The sequence below is a fragment of the Aptenodytes patagonicus genome, chromosome 3, assembly GCF_965638725.1.
Source record: "Aptenodytes patagonicus chromosome 3, bAptPat1.pri.cur, whole genome shotgun sequence".
In the NCBI taxonomy this organism is placed as follows: domain Eukaryota; kingdom Metazoa; phylum Chordata; class Aves; order Sphenisciformes; family Spheniscidae; genus Aptenodytes; species Aptenodytes patagonicus.
Genome location: NC_134951.1, coordinates 43,804,070 through 43,823,306, shown reverse-complemented (window position 1 = coordinate 43,823,306; position 19,237 = coordinate 43,804,070). Strand labels below are relative to the sequence as shown.

The window sequence follows — 19,237 nt, the reverse complement described above, 5'->3', positions numbered from 1 at the left end:
ACAGTGAACTTTAATCACTTAAATGAAGAGATCAGAGAGAAACGTGATCTTCCTTAGTACTTGTTCTGTAATCATTGATTCCAAAATCAAGTACCTCTCTAGAGGCTAGTAACTCTCTACATATTAACAGCATGTGATATAAATGGCTGAGTTAAACTAAATCATTACTTTGTCAACTATTTCTGACTGTAGAAGTTTGATTGCGAAGAAAATTTCCTCCTTTGTTACTTTAAGATGGAAAAACTGGCCAGCTGGGTGGACAGATGGAAACTTCTATGGATTTTTCTGTCTGTCCTTCTTCCTTTGCATTATTTCAATACTGGAATGTATTACCCTCTGCCGATGGCAAAATATCCTTGTTTGCACAGAGGTATTGACCAAGTTTTTTTTGAGGGAGGTTGTTTGTCTATTATTAGTTAACTGTTCCCAGGTTCAAGTTTATGTAGTTGAAGTGGAAGTAGACGAAGTAGGAATACAATGGCATAGCCCCATTGCCAAGTTATTAAATGGAAAGATGTTGTTTGTACAGACACCTGTACACCAGATGCTTCTGAGGTCCTTCAGCATTTTAGGTGATAAGTTTGTAAAACCTGCAAAATGTAAAGTCTTACCGTGAAAAATTAGCTTGCTGCAAAGTAATACTGGTAGTATAGCATGGGTGTTCTTAGTGTGATGTTGTAGGCAACATTAGTATTGGAAATGTTGATGCTTTCTTCACAGGTAGAGTTCTTTTGTGAACTCTATAAACCAGAAATTCTAATACGGGAACAAGAAGTCTCTGTGGGAAGAGTGCATCTCACGAAGAAACAAACCCAGGCTCTCACTGTACAAAGGTAGAATATCTTGTAGTTTCCATGTGAATTGAAATTTTTTATGGTGGAATAGAATAGATTGGAAGTCACAGGATTAAAAAAGGCAGATTGGATATTCTCACTCTAGTGGAAGGAATGTGATGAGTTCTTCTCTTGTGATCTGAGTTTTACCTTATGTATCTTTACAGCTGTCTGCATCGTACTTCTGGCAGCCAAAGCATGGAGATTTTCAGCTTCTTTTGAACTAGCGTTTCTTCAAAGCAGTGTGCATCCACAGCTGTCACAATAAGATTTTGATGAATCTATCTTTGTAAAGGGAGATTTTTGTAGTATGTGGCACTAACTCCACTGGCCAGGAAGTTCTTTGGAAACCCTGAATTTCTAGGTTGTATCTTGAGAAAAATAAGAATCTTACAAGGGTATCTTGGAACTAATTTTTTCCAAACCTATATTTTCAATAATTAAAAAAAAATTCCTAAATTCAGTCACTCATCAAAAAAAAAAACCCTAAAGGTAAAATTGAAATGAGGTCCTTGATAAATCTTGGGTTTGAGTTGCTTCCTTTGTTTTTTCAGAGCAAAACAAACCTTTGCTGCCACACGGCCATCTGCAGTATTGATTGAACAGCTTGCAGTTTGTGTTGTCAAAGGAGAGCCTGTGCTTTTGGTTGGTGAAACAGGAACTGGCAAAACCTCAACTGTTCAGTACCTTGCTCATATTACAGGTAAATAAAGTGTGAGGACCTTAACTTACATGAAGATGAGTTAAAAAACAACAAACAAAGAAAAAAAAAAAACCCAAAAGTTGATGGTGCTTTCTATTTCTGTTTCAAGGACACCATTTGAGGGTTGTCAACATGAACCAACAAAGTGACACAGCAGATCTACTAGGGGGGTGAGTCACTGACTGCTGTTTTGTCTGTTCTGCATAACAAATTGGCAGTATCAGAACAAGCTTCTAATGCAAGTATAGTTGTGTTGTCAAAGAATTGTTTCATAGTAGCATAAATGTCTTGAGAAACGTGTTTGCATGCAGAAACCTTGTCCTTGCTGAAGAACAGAGGCAGTTTCACTGAATTGTGTGCGCATCTGTATGTGATGAAGTCATTTAAAAGCACAACCCAATGTCTCTTTAAAAATGGCTAAGCTGTTCAATATAAATACTATATAATATTCACTGGACATACTGGTTGGTAGTGGTAAAAATATTTTACTTATCAGGGTGGTCCTGTCTTTATAAAATTGCCTTGTAAGGTGCATTTAAATATGTGCAATTTTACTTTGCTCATTGGTTGAGTAAAAAACTATGGAAACCAGGGTTCCTTCATGCACAATACCGTTGTTTCAGTAACTGGTTTTGTTAGTTCGTAGATGCTAGTTCCTGTTCCTGTGTCACAAATAAGTAACTACTCTTGCTTCTCTTCAGTTACAAGCCTGTGGATAACAAGCTGATCTGGCTACCTCTGCGAGAGTCTTTTGAAGAACTCTTCTCTCAGACGTTTTCTAGAAAGAAAAATCAGACATTCCTGGGACACATTCAGACCTGCTACAGGCAGAAACGTTGGCATGATCTGCTAAAACTAATGCAGCATATTCATAAATCTGCTATTAATAAGGAAGCAAAAGAAAATGCATCTGGTGAGAATTCAGACTGATCAAACACACATAATTAGTGGTGAACCATTGCAGAGAGTATATAAATAGTGATTAATTTCTTGTTTGTTGATTTTGGGGTTTGGTTTGTTGTTGTTTTTTTTTCCTTTCATCCCTCTTTATTACTTTCTTCTGGTTTTGAAAAATGCAATCTCTGTCTAAAACAAGACATTCAAAATACTGTTAGAATAGTTTTTTTTTTTTCCTTTCTAATCCATCACTGTTGTTAGCGATGTCTGACAGAGTGAAGGTTAACTTGTCTGACCTATGGCGCCCTTGACATCTGATCTCCACTCAGCACTTACTTGTTTTCTGTGTTGGTGAACAGTCCTAGTTTTTTGTGTGGCAGTCTTCCATATGAATGCATTCATACTTTCTTTCAGTCCTGGAACCTCATTAGGTCTCACAAATATATCCTATTTTAAAAACAAAGCAAAACAACAACAGCAAAAAAAACCCCAAACCCAAAGTAGTAGCTCTCTTAGGGTAGTAATGACTTTAAAAGCTTGCTAAGAGCTTGCTGATGACTTTGGTTTCACTGTCAGTGATGCTGACTTGCCTAGTTCTTTACTTTGTTTCATTGTGGTTTTGTCTCCAAATAACAGTTTTTCTTGTTTCATACTTCACAACCCATTTGGGACAGAGGCAATATCGATACTTTGCCTTGCATGGAGTGGTTTCTGGTTCTAGACCTGCTGAACAAGTGAAGTTGTAGCTTTCATTCAGTATGGGCCACGTAAACTTAATTATGAACCTTGTCTCCCCTTTTCTTTTAACTTTTAATATGCATATATTAAAATAAAAGCCCACAAATGTAAAAAAAATAAGGTTTTAAAGACCCCTTGTTGCAAGTATTGACAATCCTAAAATAAAGACAAGCCGAAATCTGTAACTTGCAAAGCTAGCAATTTAAGTAACTATGATGCTATATATACCACAGTCTGTGACTTTAAACAAATAGCTGAAATAAGTGCAGTAGTAAATAATGTCATAACTGATAAGCAACCGTATTTTTACTGATACTGAAGTCTTCATTGTTAATCTGTTCTGTCATAAGGTTTGTAAATTTGGTTTTATTTTTCTGAGATGCCTCTTTCTGTTTCTGTGCATTGGAGAGTAGTAACAGTCATATTGGAAGCAAGTGAATTGCCAGTATAAGTATTTGTTCCTAAGCTAGGACATACTGGAATGAATAGCAAATCATCTGTACCCATATGTCAATAGCGTTCAGCTAAACTAAAAAAAAAAACAAATTTTTTTTTTTAAAATTTATGAGATGTCATCTGTAGAACTTGAATGTTTTCATTGCTCAGCCAAGCTTACTCTTGTATCTGTGCTTGAAACAGCTTGATTAAAATACTGTTGTTAAACATTTTTTTGTGCTATTGTTCTGATGGTACAAGCTTAAATTTGTTTTGCTTACAGGCTCACCACTGAAGGAAAAGTGGGAGGCATTTGGTCTTAAACTGAATCATGCTCATCAACAGATGAAAATGACAGAAAACGCTCTTCTCTTTGCATTTGTTGAGGTATTTAGAGATTTACATTTTGATGCTAGGAAGAATAAGGAGGAGCATTTAAAAGACTTTGCAATCAGTATTATAAAATAACTTCCTGGCAAGAATCTTGCTGTGAAGTAAAACTTGTTCCATGATAACTCTATGGAAGGCAGCGTGCTACTTAAAGGAGGCAGTGGTTGGATGGGGGGTGGGGTGGTAATACATTAATTCAATGCTGTATAATAGGAATTAGGACTGGTATGATAAAAGAATATCAGCAGTATGTCATATCACCTTTTCAAGTGTATGAGATTAGAAAAAATATCTTGACCAGTCTCCAGTAGGACATGCTCCTGCCTGGGGATTCCTGTGAAGGATTTAATATTAAGAACCTGTGCTGTTTATCTAGAAGTGACTTTTTGAAATGTTTCAAACTCGTGGTATAATACTCTAATGACATTAAGTGTGATTAGGGGAAACTATGATGGTTTATGCATGTTTGTTCCTTGTCACCCTGTGAGTCTGAACATATGCTCTCAAATTTTATGTAAAGTGTGTAAAATATTGACCAGTCCTCTTTCTAAAAAATGACTATATAAATAGTTGGAGAACCTTTGACTTAAGTATAATTTTAATTAATAAGTTATAGTTCCCTGAGGAACATAATATTGCTTGTGTCTTTGTTTGGATTTCTTTAGATTAACTGTCTTTATTCTCATAGTGGTGTCAGTGAAGTTTATGCACCACAGTGATGGATGTCACTGACAGGCAGCATTGCACAAATACAAGAGCTTAATTCTGTTATGTCTGAGCCAATCTAGATGATGACTGTCTGACTTCTGTGACTTGTGAAATACTGCTCTCCCTCAATAACGGCAATTAAAACTGCTATTGCTGTAAAAGGTCTGGAATTGCCGTTTGTCTAATCAACCCATGGACTGCAAACCAAGTATTTCCAGTATACAGATGCTTTAGTTGATGTATCACTGCTGGTGATGCGATTAACAAATTGATCTTATTTTTAGGGTACTCTGGCACAAGCAGTCAAAAAAGGAGAGTGGATTTTATTGGATGAGATTAACTTGGCTGCAGCAGAGACTTTAGAGTGTCTGAGTGGTTTATTGGAAGGATCATCTGGGTCGCTGGTGTTACTAGATAGAGGAGATACAGGTACTATTTCTGTGCTTGCTTTTCTTGCTATCCAGTTTGTTCAATTCCCTATCCTATATGGCTCAAAATAAGTTGAGAACATTTACCATTAAAATGAATGTGTGCAGAAGAAAATAACGTGTTCTTTCTAGACTTCATACTTTTATGCAAGAAGTGGGAGTTTTAATTCACTGTGGCTCAGGAGATTTCAGGATGCAGAAATTGTGGTAGCTTTTGTGTCTTTGGATTCTACAAGGAGCAGATCTCTCTAGTAGCCTTCGTAAGCATTGCTGTCTCTAAAGACTCTTCAGGGAGTGTCTTTATTTTTTTTTATAAAGTTGAGGTAGCTTGATGGCTAAGTTGAGGTAGCTTGATGGCTAAGGGCATGGGACATGAGGTTTAGTTGCTACTGTAGTAATCGTCTTTCACTGATCTTTAGAATATTTGTTCTCCAGCTAGAAATACATGGACAAGGCCTTTGATTTTTCTGAGTCCTTCTTGTGGGTTGACCCCAGTCAGTAGCTAAGCACCCATACAGCTGCTCACTCACTCTTTCCACCCCACCACCCCGCAGCAGGATAGGGGAGAGAATAGGAAGAGCAAAAGCAAGAAAATTTATGTGAAACAAGTGATGCAAAAGCAGTCAGTAACCAGCTCCCACAAGCAGACCAAAGTCCAGCCAGTCTCTAAGCAATAGCCACCTTGGAAGACAAAAATCACCACCCGTTCTTCCTCTACTCCAGTTCTTATTGCTGAGCACTATATGGTAGGGAATATAGCTTTGGCCAGTTTGGGTCAGCTGTCCCAACAGTGCCCTCTCCCAACATTTTGCTCACTCCCAGCCTAGTCACTGGGGGAAGGAGGGCAGAATGGGGAAAAAGAGAAAGCCTTGATGTTGTGTCAGCACAATTCAACAATAGCCAAAACACTGATGGGCTCTCAACAGCATGGTAGGGGCTGCTGTGAAGAAAGTTAACTCCTTCCCAGCCAGACCCAGTACAGACCTAAAAGTAAAAAAATGCAATTGCTGGTTATTGTTTTCTGGAGCTCCAGGTCGAGACAAATGTTGCATGTGCTTCCTAGGCTGGGTTTTCTTCCTGGCCAAGGGAAGCACTGCCCATTGTTCTGAAAGAGACCCAAGGAGTTCGAAGTTTAGGGCTTATACATTTTTTTGAAATATTCAGTGTTGTTAAAACATCCTGCTACGCACAAATAAAAGTCAAAGTTTCACTTGCCTGTGGCGGTTGTAAAGATGCAGAGAAACTTATAAAATTACACGGGGTTATTCTCTGAAAATGTTTCACCCTGGCATTTTAAGAAAATGTAGTAGTGCAGTAATAGAAAACTGACTTAGAAGAAGTATACCTCATTTAAGATAATAAGTATCCTGGATTTAGCATTAACCTTATGTCTCTTATTTCTGTTTTCCTTTAGAGCCTCTTGTCCGTCACTCTGATTTTCGCTTGTTTGCATGCATGAATCCAGCTACAGATGTTGGAAAGAGAAATCTTCCTCCAGGAATAAGAAACAGGTAGGAAATAATGATTCTGTGTCAAAACACTTAGTTAATGTCTTTTTCAGAGTTTAACTAGCTTCACAAGTTGACCCAGTGAAGAATGCCTTATTTGAAGCCCAAGGATATAAGGCTGAACTCAAATTAACTTCCTGTGAGAGGTACTTTCAACATCACAGTGAAGGTTTTTAATGAAATAGCATCAGGAAAATACTCCTGTAAAGTAGCTGAGCATAAACAGATGGTCTAGCAGTCGTGTAGAGTGTTGTCACTGGGGGCAGGGGAATGATCATTCTTTACAATTTAGCTGTCAGTGCCTGGGAATGCTACTGCAGCAGTGTATGTTCCTGATGGGGATAATAAAGACAAGTGCTTTGTGTCTGTTTAGCAGCCTTTCTCTTGGTAACTCAGAAGTGTTGATGATCCTTGCAAAAAGCTGTATATCCAGCCTTGTTCACTCAGAAGGAAGGTGGTTTGCATGGTGGAGTAGATGTATGATAGTCAATATCTGATGTCAAACATTTAAGCTGCGGCCAGGAGATTGGAGTTGTGGCAAATCCATTCTTCAGTACTACTTGTTCCTGAATGCAAAGATCTTTTGCTTGTGTTTGATGCAGTTTCCCTCATGAGTGCCAAAAGTCACATGTGTAGTCCCTTACCAGAGTCATAAACACTGTGCAAGACTGTAGAGATGCACTTACTATATGTAACTAGTTATTTGCAGTTATTAGTGGCAAAGTAAGGTTTTATTGCTATTAGCTCCCTGGCTTAGTAGTGGAAGGAAAGAAAGTGAGTCTAATACAGAAGAAAGGAGACTTCAGCTTCAGCATAGCTTGTAAGTTTAAGTGAATTTATATTTGCATTTGCCAAAAATATCCACCCCTCTGAAGTTAATGGTATTGCTCAGTTGTTTTGGGTTTGCTGTGGTGTGTCCTGAGCTATTGTTTGCAGTTGTAATGCATGGTATAGAAGGGCTGCAGACTTGCATTGGGTGTTGAATGTGAATATGCTGGGCTAACTAACGGTTAGAAAATATGTTCATTAACTAGAGCTGCCAGTGTAGTGTACCAAATGTGAAATGCTGTTGACATATTTAGAGATACTCAGAACTTCACTGAGTACATGTTTTGCTGCTAATTTCCCTTTGCTTATTGTCAAGTTTTCTCATTTTATCGTTGCTGAGCTGGATATCTGTAAAAGTAGAAAACAACCTGGATATGCTAGTTCTGGCTATGCTAGTCAATACAAAATTAGAATAAGTGATATCTCGTAAGTGTTCACTTTTTAAAATGGAGATCATTAGAGAGTTGACTTTGAAAAGTGCTCCTGCCGTGTCAGTGCTCCAGTGTTCAGGCCATAATGTTTGGATATCTATTGCAAATTGTTTAAAATTTTGATTTTCAAAAATACAGTCCCATAGTTCATTTTCAGTCTACTAAGTTAAAGTAATTCAGATAAATTACTTAGAAATAAGGTATTACTAATACTTCCTTTTTAATTACTCTGGTTCTTGAGTCTATCTTTAGGTAGTTTGACAAGTCAGTATTCTGCTGCTTACAAAATGTTAAATGTTATATACCACGAGAATCATATATAATGTGATTTTTTTATTTTATTTTTTTTTTAATATTGTCAGATGTCTGAGTGTTACGGATTGATTTGATTCTTGTAGGTTTACCGAACTTTATGTAGAAGAATTGAGAAATGAAGGAGACTTGCAAATTCTTATCATGGATTATCTGAGAGGCTTGAATGTGAACAAAAATACAGTACAAGGAATTGTGAAGTAAGTTGGTTGTAATGCCGTGAAATCCTTGATGGAATAAGTCACAAAAAGGAAGCGTGTAACTGTAGTCTGCGGTTAGATTGTTTTGGGAAACACTATAATGCTCCCTATGCAGCAGTTTGCATAGCCTTAGGAAATGAAAGAGGGTAGACATCCGTTCTCTTCATTCTGAAAGTTTCTGTACTTGTGTGAAGGAGATTCACTTTTTCTTATTCAGAAATGCTTTCTTGGTGGCACCAGTTAAAAAGCATTGTTGCTGTAGTCCTCTTTTCCCATCTGAGAGACTAAAATGATTTGTTTCTGTGGATCATACCAATGAAAGTCTTGTGTGTTTATCAAGTTACCTTTCTTTCCCCTAGTTTAAGGTGTATTATCTCACCTGAAGAACTGTTGCATGTTTAGAATACTTTGAGTTTGTAGTCATTCTCTGTATATCAAGCTCACTCAAAAATATGGTTCTAAAATACTCTGATTTGCTTCACTGACTATACAGATGGCAGAATTTGGCATGGCTTTCCTAACCTGGAGCTTTTAGAAAAAGTGACAGTTGGAGATAAGCTTAAGTGTTCATACTTTGGATTTAATTCCTTAGAGCAATGCCCTGATCAGTAACAGCACTATGTAACTGGAAGTGGTTTCACTCTATTTTTGCAGCTTTTATTTATCTGTGAGAAAGGAAGCAGAAGCAAAGCTGGTGGATGGAACAGGCCACAGACCTCACTACAGTCTCCGTACACTTTGCAGGGCATTGAGATTTGCAGCGTCTAATCCATGTAGCAGCATACCACGCTCACTGTATGAGGTGATTACCTATGTTGGGGTTTGTTTCAGTGTGTATTCACTACAAATACTGTTTGGGTAAAGGAAAATCCTCTCTTCTAAGTGCAGTATTGAACAGAAATGATTCTTTAATCTCTACATTTGTTTTCCTAATGATTTTTCATTTTATCACTGAAAATAACTCTTCTTCTTAGGGCTTCTGTTTGAGTTTCCTGACGCAGCTTGACAGAGTTTCTCACCCAGTAGTTCAAAAGCTAATTTGCCAGCATATAGTCTCTGGAAACATCAAAAGCCTTCTCAAGCAGGTAGGTAACTAAGCCTATATAGAGCTGTTTAGTATTCAGAGTAGAATTTATTTTGAGTTGCCGTCTCCTGCCTTTTTCCTCCACATTTCCTTCTCACAGTCCTGTTTTTCATCTTATAAAGATGAGAACGGAAAAAAACCCCCACCTTAATACTGTTTCTTCATAATTTTTTACTTCTGCTTGAAATGCCCATATGTTAGCTAGTTTATTTGTTAATTTGAAAAAATTTGGAAGTCTGAATAATTACAGCATTGTGGAGTGTGGGCAGCTTAATACAGTGACTCCAACTGTAAAGCTTTCACAGGCTTTTGAGGAGCTTTCATAGGCTTTTTATTTTTAGACTCCGAATGCAGAACATATGGATATGAAGCAAACATCTGTGCTTTGTCTCTAATGGGAAAGGAAGAATCTCACTAGTTGTGGGAGCCCAGCATGAGTTTGCATGAGGGACTGGGCTGGTGGGATGGGGAAGCCAGTTGCAAGAGAGATGTGTTTGTTTCAGAGTAAAACTCTTCATATTAGATAAAAAGATAAAAGCCAATTTCCTGCTTGGAAGCATACTTCAAAATTCAGTGCTAGGACTCTTGAGGCATTTTTATCTTCCTGGCACTGGCAAAGATTCTGGCTTCATGACTTTGAAATAATCTGGTCAGGCTTTTCCTGTAATTTGCATTCTGTGACAAGGGGACAGTGCTTACTTGCAGGAGTGCTCAGGGATTAATTTAAAATGACTTCTTAAAGATTATGTTGCAGTGGCGTAACAGTAGTTGTCTTCGTTAGCAAATTGAAACTCATTTGTATAATCTGTTATTTCTGTCATGTCTCCTTAGCAAATACCAAAACCCCAAGGAGGGAGATTTATACTTATAGAAGGATACTGGATTTCAGCTGGGGATAAGGAACCTACTGTAGATGAGACTTATGTGCTAACCCCTTCAGTTAAGCTTAATCTGAAAGACATTGCCAGAGTTGTGTCTGCAGGGTATGTCTGTTTCAACTTTTCCATTAAAAAACTAAGTTAAAGATTTGGGTCTTAAGTGTTGGTGCCTGTCTAGCCTTTATTGTTTGGCATGAGTAATGTCCATTTTCCTTCTACTTTATAGTTAACTTTTCATTATACAGTGACTTGAATTTATACATGTATTTCTTGTTTCCTTAAACCATTTTACTGCCATACCTGGTTTTATGTAAATGATAGTCTAGGAAATTGCAGTTAGAATAACCTGCTTATTTCACACTGCCATGTAAAGCTTCATGGGTAGGAGTTAGCATTCGGGGGTAAAGTTACTTATGTTCCCCTATTAGTGTATGATCTTGGATACTCCGAGTGAGTTAAGTAGTGATATTTTGGTAATATAGTTTGGTAATGTAGATCTGTGAAAACTTCAAATAATGTTGATAACCTTGTATATGAGAAAGATACGACTCATGCTTCTAAACCACTATTTTGGTTATCCCTTTTAGGACTCATCCAGTACTGATTCAAGGAGAGACCTCTGTTGGTAAAACCAGTTTAATTCGCTGGTTGGCTGCTGCTACTGGGAACCATTGTGTAAGGATTAACAATCATGAGCATACTGACATCCAGGAATATATTGGCTGTTATACATCGGATGCCTCTGGGAAGTTGGTATTTAAGGAAGGTGGGTGGGCATATTATACTTACTGCAAATTCCTGTCTCACTTCACTGCCTTTTTTTTTTTTTCTGCCTAACTTGTCTTTTATTACAATGGAGAGATGATCTGTCATAAAGTTAGTTTATTAATGATATCACTTAATATATCACTGCATATTAATGATAATCACCTCTGTGAATTTCAGTGAATTCTTAAGAGTTCATGTTTGTCTCATCATACTTGTCATATTGGACATAAAGAAAAGAATTCAACAGCTTAAACAATACTGTTCCTTCCGTCTCTGGATTAGCATTTATACTGAGTGAAAACTGGTTGCGAAAAGTATCTGAATGCGTGCTTCTGTTAAATTTAGTTTGTCAGATTTTTGACTAGAACTTTTTCTGTTCCCTCCAAGGCATCCTCATAGATGCAATGAGAAAGGGTTACTGGATTGTTCTAGATGAACTGAATTTGGCTCCCACTGATGTTCTGGAGGCTCTCAACCGTTTGTTGGATGATAACAGGGAGCTGTTCATTACTGAGACCCAGGAAGTTGTCAAAGCTCACCCTCGCTTCATGCTGTTTGCTACACAGAATCCTCCCGGACTCTATGGTGGCAGAAAGGTCTGTATAATCTCTTCCTTTGAGTAGCTACAACTCTACGGAATGAATCGCCCTTGTACATAGAAGTGTGATGTGAAAAGTTTCTGATGCATAGCACAGAATTAACATGAAACTCTCAAGAGGTAGAGAATTGAGGTGGCTGTGGGCTAACTTTCAGTACAGCTGGGTTCTGTTTAGGTTAATTGCTTGTTTTGCAAATTTCTAATTCATTTTGAGTAGTTGAGATTTAAGTGCTTTACTGAACTGGAGTTCATGTATGTTATATTTGACTCAGCATTTCTTGCTCAAGAGCACTGGAGAAGAGACTTGACTTAGGCTATTGATGTCCATTTTGTACTGGTTTTGGCTGGGGTAGAGTTAACTTTCTTCATAGTGACTGGTATGGTGCTATGTTTTGGATTTGTGACAAAAACAGTGTTGATAACACAGGGATGTCTTAGCTATTGCTGAGCAGTGCTTGCACAGAGTCAAGGCCTTTTCTGCTTCTCACAGTGCCCTGCCAGTGAGTAGGCTGGGGGTGCACAAGAGCTGGGAGGTGACACAGCCGGGACAGCTGACCCCAACTGACAAAAGGGATATTCCATACCATATACCGTCATGCTCAGCAATAAAAACGGGGGGGACAAGGAGGAAGAGGGGGATGTTCCGTGTTTGTTTCCCCAAATAACTGTTGCGTATGATGAAGCCCTGATTTCCTGGAAATGGCTGAACACCTGCCTGCTGATGAGAAGTGGTGAATGAATTCTTATTTTGCTTTGCTTGTGCATGAACCTTTTGCTTTCCCTATGAAACTGTCTTTATCTCAACCCCTGAGTTTTCTCACTTTTACCCTTCTGATTCTTTCCCCCATCCCACTGTAGGGGGAGTGAGCAAGTGGCTGTTTGGTGCTTAGCTGCCAGCTGGGGTTAAAACACAACACGTTTTAAAGCTCTTGTCCTCATCTAGGCTGCCTCTTATGCTTTCTTTCAATGTTTATAAGTATGTGCTAATCCGTATGCTATGACATCCTTTGGATGTGTAGGGGAAGATATATAACATGAGGAATATCAAAGGAAAAAGTTCAAGCAATAGTATGTTCTCATATTTTAGGTTTTGTCCAGAGCCTTCAGAAATCGTTTTGTGGAACTGCATTTTGATGAACTGCCAAGTGCTGAATTGGAAACCATCCTGCACAAGCGATGCAGTTTGCCACCTTCTTATTGCAGCAAGCTTGTCAAAGTCATGTTAGACCTGCAAGTATGAGAGTCTTTCTTCTTGTTGTAGAAGGCATGCAAACATTTCAGCGCAAAGTAATAGAAATTCCTTTTGAGGGGGAGGTGTTGCTAACTGGCAAATATTTGAAAACCTAAACCATAATTGATGGAAGGGAACCCACCAAAGTACTTAGTTCAGTGGTTAAGATAGAGAATAGGGAAGGTGATGTCAGATTTGAGAGAAAGCTAGCAGCAAAAAAATTAATAACCAAAGGCCTTGGGATTTGGTGTGTAGAATAATCCCTTGCTCTGAATCCAAAGTACAGTATTGGATTTGTAGCTGTCTGTGGGTCATGCTAGGTTTGGTATTATTTTTAAGCAATAATTTTGGATGTGTTCGGACACTATTGTGTTTAACAGACATTTAACGCTTAGTATGTAGCTAAAACTATCTTGTATTTAAAAGCAATTGCAGCAGCACAAACCAGAGCACGCTTCAACGTACTAACATAGGTTTTGGTGTAGAACCTAATCTTTTGCTTGGATTTTGTTTTATTCCAGGTACCTATTTTCTTCGTAGTATTTTTATTTATTATCATCTATATTATTTTGTTCCTGGTACCTATCAAATACCTGCTTAAAGGTAATTTGAGTTTGGGAGTTGTGACTGTACTAGACTTTCTTTCCATATGGTTTGTTTGAAGAAGCGTCACATTAGAGAGCTCTGATTAGCTTTGCTTTAAGTATTTGGACAGGTTCATGAAAAAATGGCTCATGTTTTGTTCTTATGACAGTCTTACCGCAGAGGTTCAACAGTGTTTGCTGGGAAGCACGGGTTCATTACCCTGCGGGATCTGTTTCGTTGGGCTGAAAGGTACAGACTGGCAGAACAGCTGGAGAAGGAGTATGACTGGCTTCAGCACTTAGCAAATGATGGTGAGCCCTGCTACCTCAGGCTTTTAGAGTGTCTGTAGAATTACTTTCCAGCTCTAGTTCTTAAGTATAAATTTTTGTCACTGATTAACCAGGTAGTAATTGCTTTCTCTCTTCCTCTGTTTTATAGGTTTTATGCTTCTAGCAGGCAGAGTCAGGAAACAGGAGGAGGTGGATGTTATTCAGAGTGTCCTTGAAAAACACTTCAAGAAAAAAATATATCCTGAGTCTCTCTTCTCAGGGGAAAGTGTCAAAAAGCTACTGGGTGAGTTTCCTAGATGGACCACACTGGTAGTTCTCTAGATGTGACTGCAGCTGATGGATTGCTTTGTGTTGTGCAGCTAAATCCTCCACGCAGATGTCAGTGATGGACAGAGATTTTAACCATATTGTCTGGACTCAAGGGATGAGGAGACTTGCCGTTTTGGTGGGACGAGCCCTGGAGTTTGGTGAACCAGTACTGCTGGTGGGAGACACTGGGTAATCTTGCTTTTTATGATGCAGTTCTTTGTAGTGCTGCAGCAGCCACTGAGTCAGACACAAAATGATCGTGTGAGCTTCAGTGCTTCTTTGATCTGGGACATTTAAGCCTCTGCAATGGCAGACTTGCAACTGTTGTTTTTCACAGTTCCCTTTTGAGGGGAAGCAATTGCATCTCTTTCAGCACAAGTCTTTAATGGGATTATCTGCGTTATGTGTAACTACATAGAAATTATATAGAAAGTAGTGAAATTGAGATCAGCTGACTTCTGTCCCCACTTTTCACAAGGTGCCCTGTAGAATCTTACTGTACCTCACTGGAGAGGCTGCTCTTGGGGAATTGTGACATTTTTCTGTTTGAGAGCACGTTTGCTTTACATGTCTTAAGAGCTTGAATATAGCCTTGCTACTACTTCTCCCCACCACCACTGCCCTGCCTCGTATGCTGTAAAGGAGGTCGTGGAAGTAGATGCTGTCTGCTCCTGTGCTGGTTATAAATTTGGGGAGGAAATTTTTGTAGGAGAGAAGGGAAGAAAAACGCAAGAGAAGGGAGAAGTAAAATTATTTAGGTAATAAATGAGAACTCTAGGTACTGAGCAGTTTTATTCCCTCAGACTTAGGCTTGGTCTAAACACGTAGCATCTCCAGTTTAGTGAAATGTCAGGCTAGTTGAGTACCTGTAAGGGCAGGCTGAAATAAATTTGACTTTGAACCTGCAGAAATCCATCAATGCAGATATTGATTTAAAATTAATTAAAGGCATCTTGTGCAAGTCAGCAACAGTTGTTGTGCCAAAAATAGCTTCACTTTGCATACATTTCTTTCAAGGAAAGGAGCAGAAGGAAATTTGCATGCTGGGCCTTTGCCTCATAGCTCTTCAATGAAAGTATGAATCCTGTCAAAAGTGAGCTGTGGTGTGTTTTTTTTTTTTTTTTTTATTATTCCCTTTCAATTAAATTACTTTGTTGCAGGTGTGGTAAAACTACCATTTGTCAGATCTTCGCAGCATTAACAAATCAGAAGCTATACTCAGTGAATTGCCACTTGCATATGGAGACTTCAGACTTCCTGGGAGGACTGCGACCAGTCAGACAGAGGTCAAAAGACCAGGTTTGTCTTGCATCGATAGTAGTTTGGGTAGTGAGACCGTGGAAGCAAAAAGTAACAATTGTGAAAAGTCATTAATTTAATTTTCCATTTCTTAGGAGGAATCTGATGGTTCTAGACTCTTTGAGTGGTGCGATGGACCTCTTGTTTTAGCAATGAAAGAGGAGGGTTTTTTTCTCCTTGATGAGATTTCTTTAGCTGATGATTCTGTACTAGAGCGACTTAACAGGTATGTCTTAAATGTGTTAGTATTAAGTATCCTCAATGTGTCTATTCATTACACAAACATGAGCAGGGTAAATCTAGCTTTTTAGGCACATTTGTTTCCTGGCCTGGAGAGCTGCTCTCTTAATCATGTAGTTCTTGCTGAAAGAATGAATGACCCAAATAGCTCTAGCCCTTTTCATGTTTCAACTTCTGTGCCAGTTTGCTTTGTTTTTCTGATTGTCATCCATGTGACAGAGGTGCTAGTTTTAATCATAGTAATTCTTAGACAATTTTTGCTGTTTGAAATTCTAATTACAGATAGGAGGAAAGATAGTAAGGTAAGACAAGATGAAACTGCCTTGTCTTGCCCAAGTCTTACCTGGAAAAAGAAAAGGTACTTCAATTGAAAAGCAGCTATGTATATGTTTGCTTGACATGTATTGGTACACTGATTATGTTGGTTTTGAATGCTTTGGTTAGTGCCATTTATTTTCCATTTGGCTTTATAGTACTGCTGCAGAGTGATCTGCACTCAAATTGCTGTATCTGTTTCATGGACAAAAATAAGATGATGAAAGGATTCACTTTATTCAATAGCTCATGTCCCTGGATGAAGAAATTAAGAACATAAACCCTAGTTTAGTTGAAACAGTTTATACAATACCTAAAGACAGTTTACAGCATGAGTCAAGATGGAAAATAAATCTACAAGTAAAATCATAGAGTCATAGAATACCAGGTTCGAAGGGACCTCAAGGATCATCTGATCCAACCTTTCTTGGCAAAAGTATGGTCTAGACAAGATGGCCCAGCACCCTGTCCAGCCAAATCTTAAGTGTCCAACGTTGGGGAATCCACCACTTCCCTGGGGAGATTATTCTAATGGCTGCTTGTTCTCATTGTGAAAAATTTTCCTCTTGTGTCCAATCGGAATCTTCCCAGGAGTAACTTTTACCCATTACCCCTCGTCTTATCCATGTGACTCCCTGTAAAAAGGGAGTCTCCATCTTCTTTGTAGCCACCCTTTAAATACTGGAACATGGTGATAAGGTCTCCCCTAAGCCTTCTTTTCTCAAGGCTGAACAAACCCAGTTCTCTCAGCCTTTCCTCATATGACAGGCTTCCTAGTCCTTTGATCATCTTTGTGGCTCTTCTCTGGACCCTCTCCAGCCTGTCCACATCTTTTTTTTGTATAGCAGGGACCAAAACTGAACACAGTATTCCAGGTGTGGCCTGATAAACGCCAAGTAGAGTGGGATAATGACTTCTTTATCTCTGTTGGTCATGCCCTTGTTGATGCAACCCAGCATCCTGTTGGCTTTCTTTGCCGCAGCAGCACACTGTTCCCTCATACTGAGCTTGTTGTCTACCAGTACCCCCACGTCCCTTTCCACAGAGCTGCTTCCCAGCCAGGTAGATCCCAGCCTGTGCTGCACTCCTGGATTATGTTTTCCCAGGTGCAAGACCTTACCTTTTGTTTTCATTGGACTTCATAAGGTTCTTGTTAGCCCACCCTTGCAGCCTATCCAGGTCTTCCTGCAGGGTGGCTCTCCCTTTCGAAGTGTCCAATTCCCCACTCAGTTTGGTATCATCTGCAAACTTAATCAGGGTACACTTGATCCCATCATCCAGATCACTTACGAAGATATTAAACAGTGTTGGGCCCAATATTGATCCCTGGGGGACCCCACTTTTGACAGGTTGCCAGTTCAAAAAGGAGCTATTTACCACCACCCTCTGGGTGCGGCCTGTCAGCCAGTTCCCCACCTACCGCACGGACCACTTGTCTAGACCGTAACGCATCAGTTTCTCTAGGAGGAGGCTGTGGGAAACTGTATTGAAAGCCTTGGAGAAATCCAGGTAGACAACGTCCACCGCTCACCCCACGTCAACTGAGCAGGTTATTTTGTCGTAGAGGGCGGTCAGGTTTGTGAAGCACGATTTGCCCTTGGTGAATCCGTGCTGGCTTTTCCCAATCACGTGCTTCATTTGACTTGTGATAGCCCCCAGGAGATTTGTTCCATAACTTCCCAATGGTCTGAAGTAAGACTGATGGGCCTATAATTTCCTGGATACTCCTTTAAGCCCTTCTTGTAGATGGGTGTGACATTAGCCGCCTTCCAGTCTTCTGGGATGTCTCCCAATCTCCACGACATCTCAAAGATTATGGAGAGTGGCCTCGCAGCAATGTCAGCCAGCTCTCTTAATACCCTCAGGTGGATATTGTCAGGGCCCATCAATTTGTAGGGGTCAAGCTCCTGTAATAGTTCACATACCAACTCTTGCTTCACTGACGGTGGGTCTGTGTTTGCATTAACCTGGATTTCTGTTTCCAAGGCCTGGGACCCAGCAGTGCTGGTAAAGACAGAGATGAAGAAAGTGTTGAGAACCTCTGCTTTTTCAGCGTTGTTGGTGACTAATGCACCTCTCCTGTTTAACAGTGGGCCAGTATTTTCCTTCTGTTTCTGCTCGTTGTTTAGGTACCTGAAGAATCCTTTCTTGTAGTTTTTGGCATCTCTGGCCAATTTCAATTCAAGCTGAGCTTTTGCTTTTCTAACTGTATCTCTGCACGCCCTGGCAATGCCCTTGTAGTGCTCAATGGGTATTTGTCTGCTTTTCTATCCCTGGGACACTTCTCTTTTGGTTTTGAGCAGACTCAGAAACTCACAGTTAAGTCAAGGGGGTCCCTTGCTTCGCCTTCTTCCCTTACCTGTAAAGGTGATGAACTGTTTTTGTGCTTCTAGGAGAGCGTTTTTGAAAAACTCCCAACACTTGCTAGCTCCTTTATCCTCCATGGAAGCTTCCCACGGAATCCCTCCCAGTTGAGCTCTGAGCAAGCTGAAGTTTACTTTTCTAAAATCTAAAACCTTTGTGTTAGTACTAACCTTCAGCGTGCTCAGCAGGATCCCAAACTCGACAATATTGTGATCGCTGCAGCCAAGGCTATCACTAACTGAGATACTACAAAGCAGGTTTTCTTGGTTTGTGAGTAGCAAGTCCAGCAGTGCCTCATTCCTGGTTGGCACATCTAACATTTGTATGAGGAAGCAGTCCTCTACGCATTCCAGGAACTTGATGGATGACATGTGAGCTGTTGTATTGTTCTTCAACAAATGTCTGGGTAGTTGAAGTCACCCATAAGAACCAGGTTTTGTTGACCCAAAGCTTGCTTAAGTGACCCAAATACTGCTTCATTGGCCTTACTGTTTTGGTTTGGAGGTTGGTAGCAGATGCCTACTGTAAGATCCCCCTTGGAGACAGCCCTCTGATCTTGACTCGGAGGCATTCGATAGGGCTTCCACAATCGCCATAGTTGACTTCTATACATTCAAGGTTCTCCTTAACATAAGAGCGCAACTCCTCTTCCTCTTCTTTCTTGCCTGTCTTTATGAAACAGCCTATAGCCATCCATCACGATCCTTCAGTCATGTGAATTGTCCCGACATGTTTCAGTTATTCCTGTGATATCGTAACTTTCAAATCTCCAGTTTACCATCTGCAATATTAATATTTTCAGCCTGTCAGTGAGCTCTTGAAAATGATGCATCTTGTCAAATACCAGAAACAAAACTAGTTATTT

General features: G+C 39.5%; 1 protein-coding gene across 2 annotated transcripts in view; it reads left to right on the top strand.

The window, feature by feature from the left end:
* Positions 1-19,237, top strand: part of MDN1 (midasin AAA ATPase 1) — a 112,360-nt gene that overhangs the window by 21,390 nt on the left and 71,733 nt on the right. For both annotated transcript variants that reach the window (XM_076333230.1, XM_076333229.1), the window contains exons 13-31: positions 721-833; positions 1,388-1,536; positions 1,646-1,706; positions 2,238-2,449; positions 3,890-3,993; positions 4,989-5,133; positions 6,547-6,643; positions 8,298-8,411; positions 9,066-9,213; positions 9,386-9,496; positions 10,327-10,478; positions 10,961-11,139; positions 11,529-11,737; positions 12,827-12,973; positions 13,725-13,866; positions 13,994-14,128; positions 14,205-14,343; positions 15,315-15,453; positions 15,549-15,679. In XM_076333230.1, the coding sequence (XP_076189345.1) occupies positions 721-833; positions 1,388-1,536; positions 1,646-1,706; positions 2,238-2,449; positions 3,890-3,993; positions 4,989-5,133; positions 6,547-6,643; positions 8,298-8,411; positions 9,066-9,213; positions 9,386-9,496; positions 10,327-10,478; positions 10,961-11,139; positions 11,529-11,737; positions 12,827-12,973; positions 13,725-13,866; positions 13,994-14,128; positions 14,205-14,343; positions 15,315-15,453; positions 15,549-15,679 (2,627 nt within the window). The remainder of the gene's footprint in view (positions 1-720; positions 834-1,387; positions 1,537-1,645; positions 1,707-2,237; positions 2,450-3,889; positions 3,994-4,988; positions 5,134-6,546; positions 6,644-8,297; positions 8,412-9,065; positions 9,214-9,385; positions 9,497-10,326; positions 10,479-10,960; positions 11,140-11,528; positions 11,738-12,826; positions 12,974-13,724; positions 13,867-13,993; positions 14,129-14,204; positions 14,344-15,314; positions 15,454-15,548; positions 15,680-19,237) is intronic.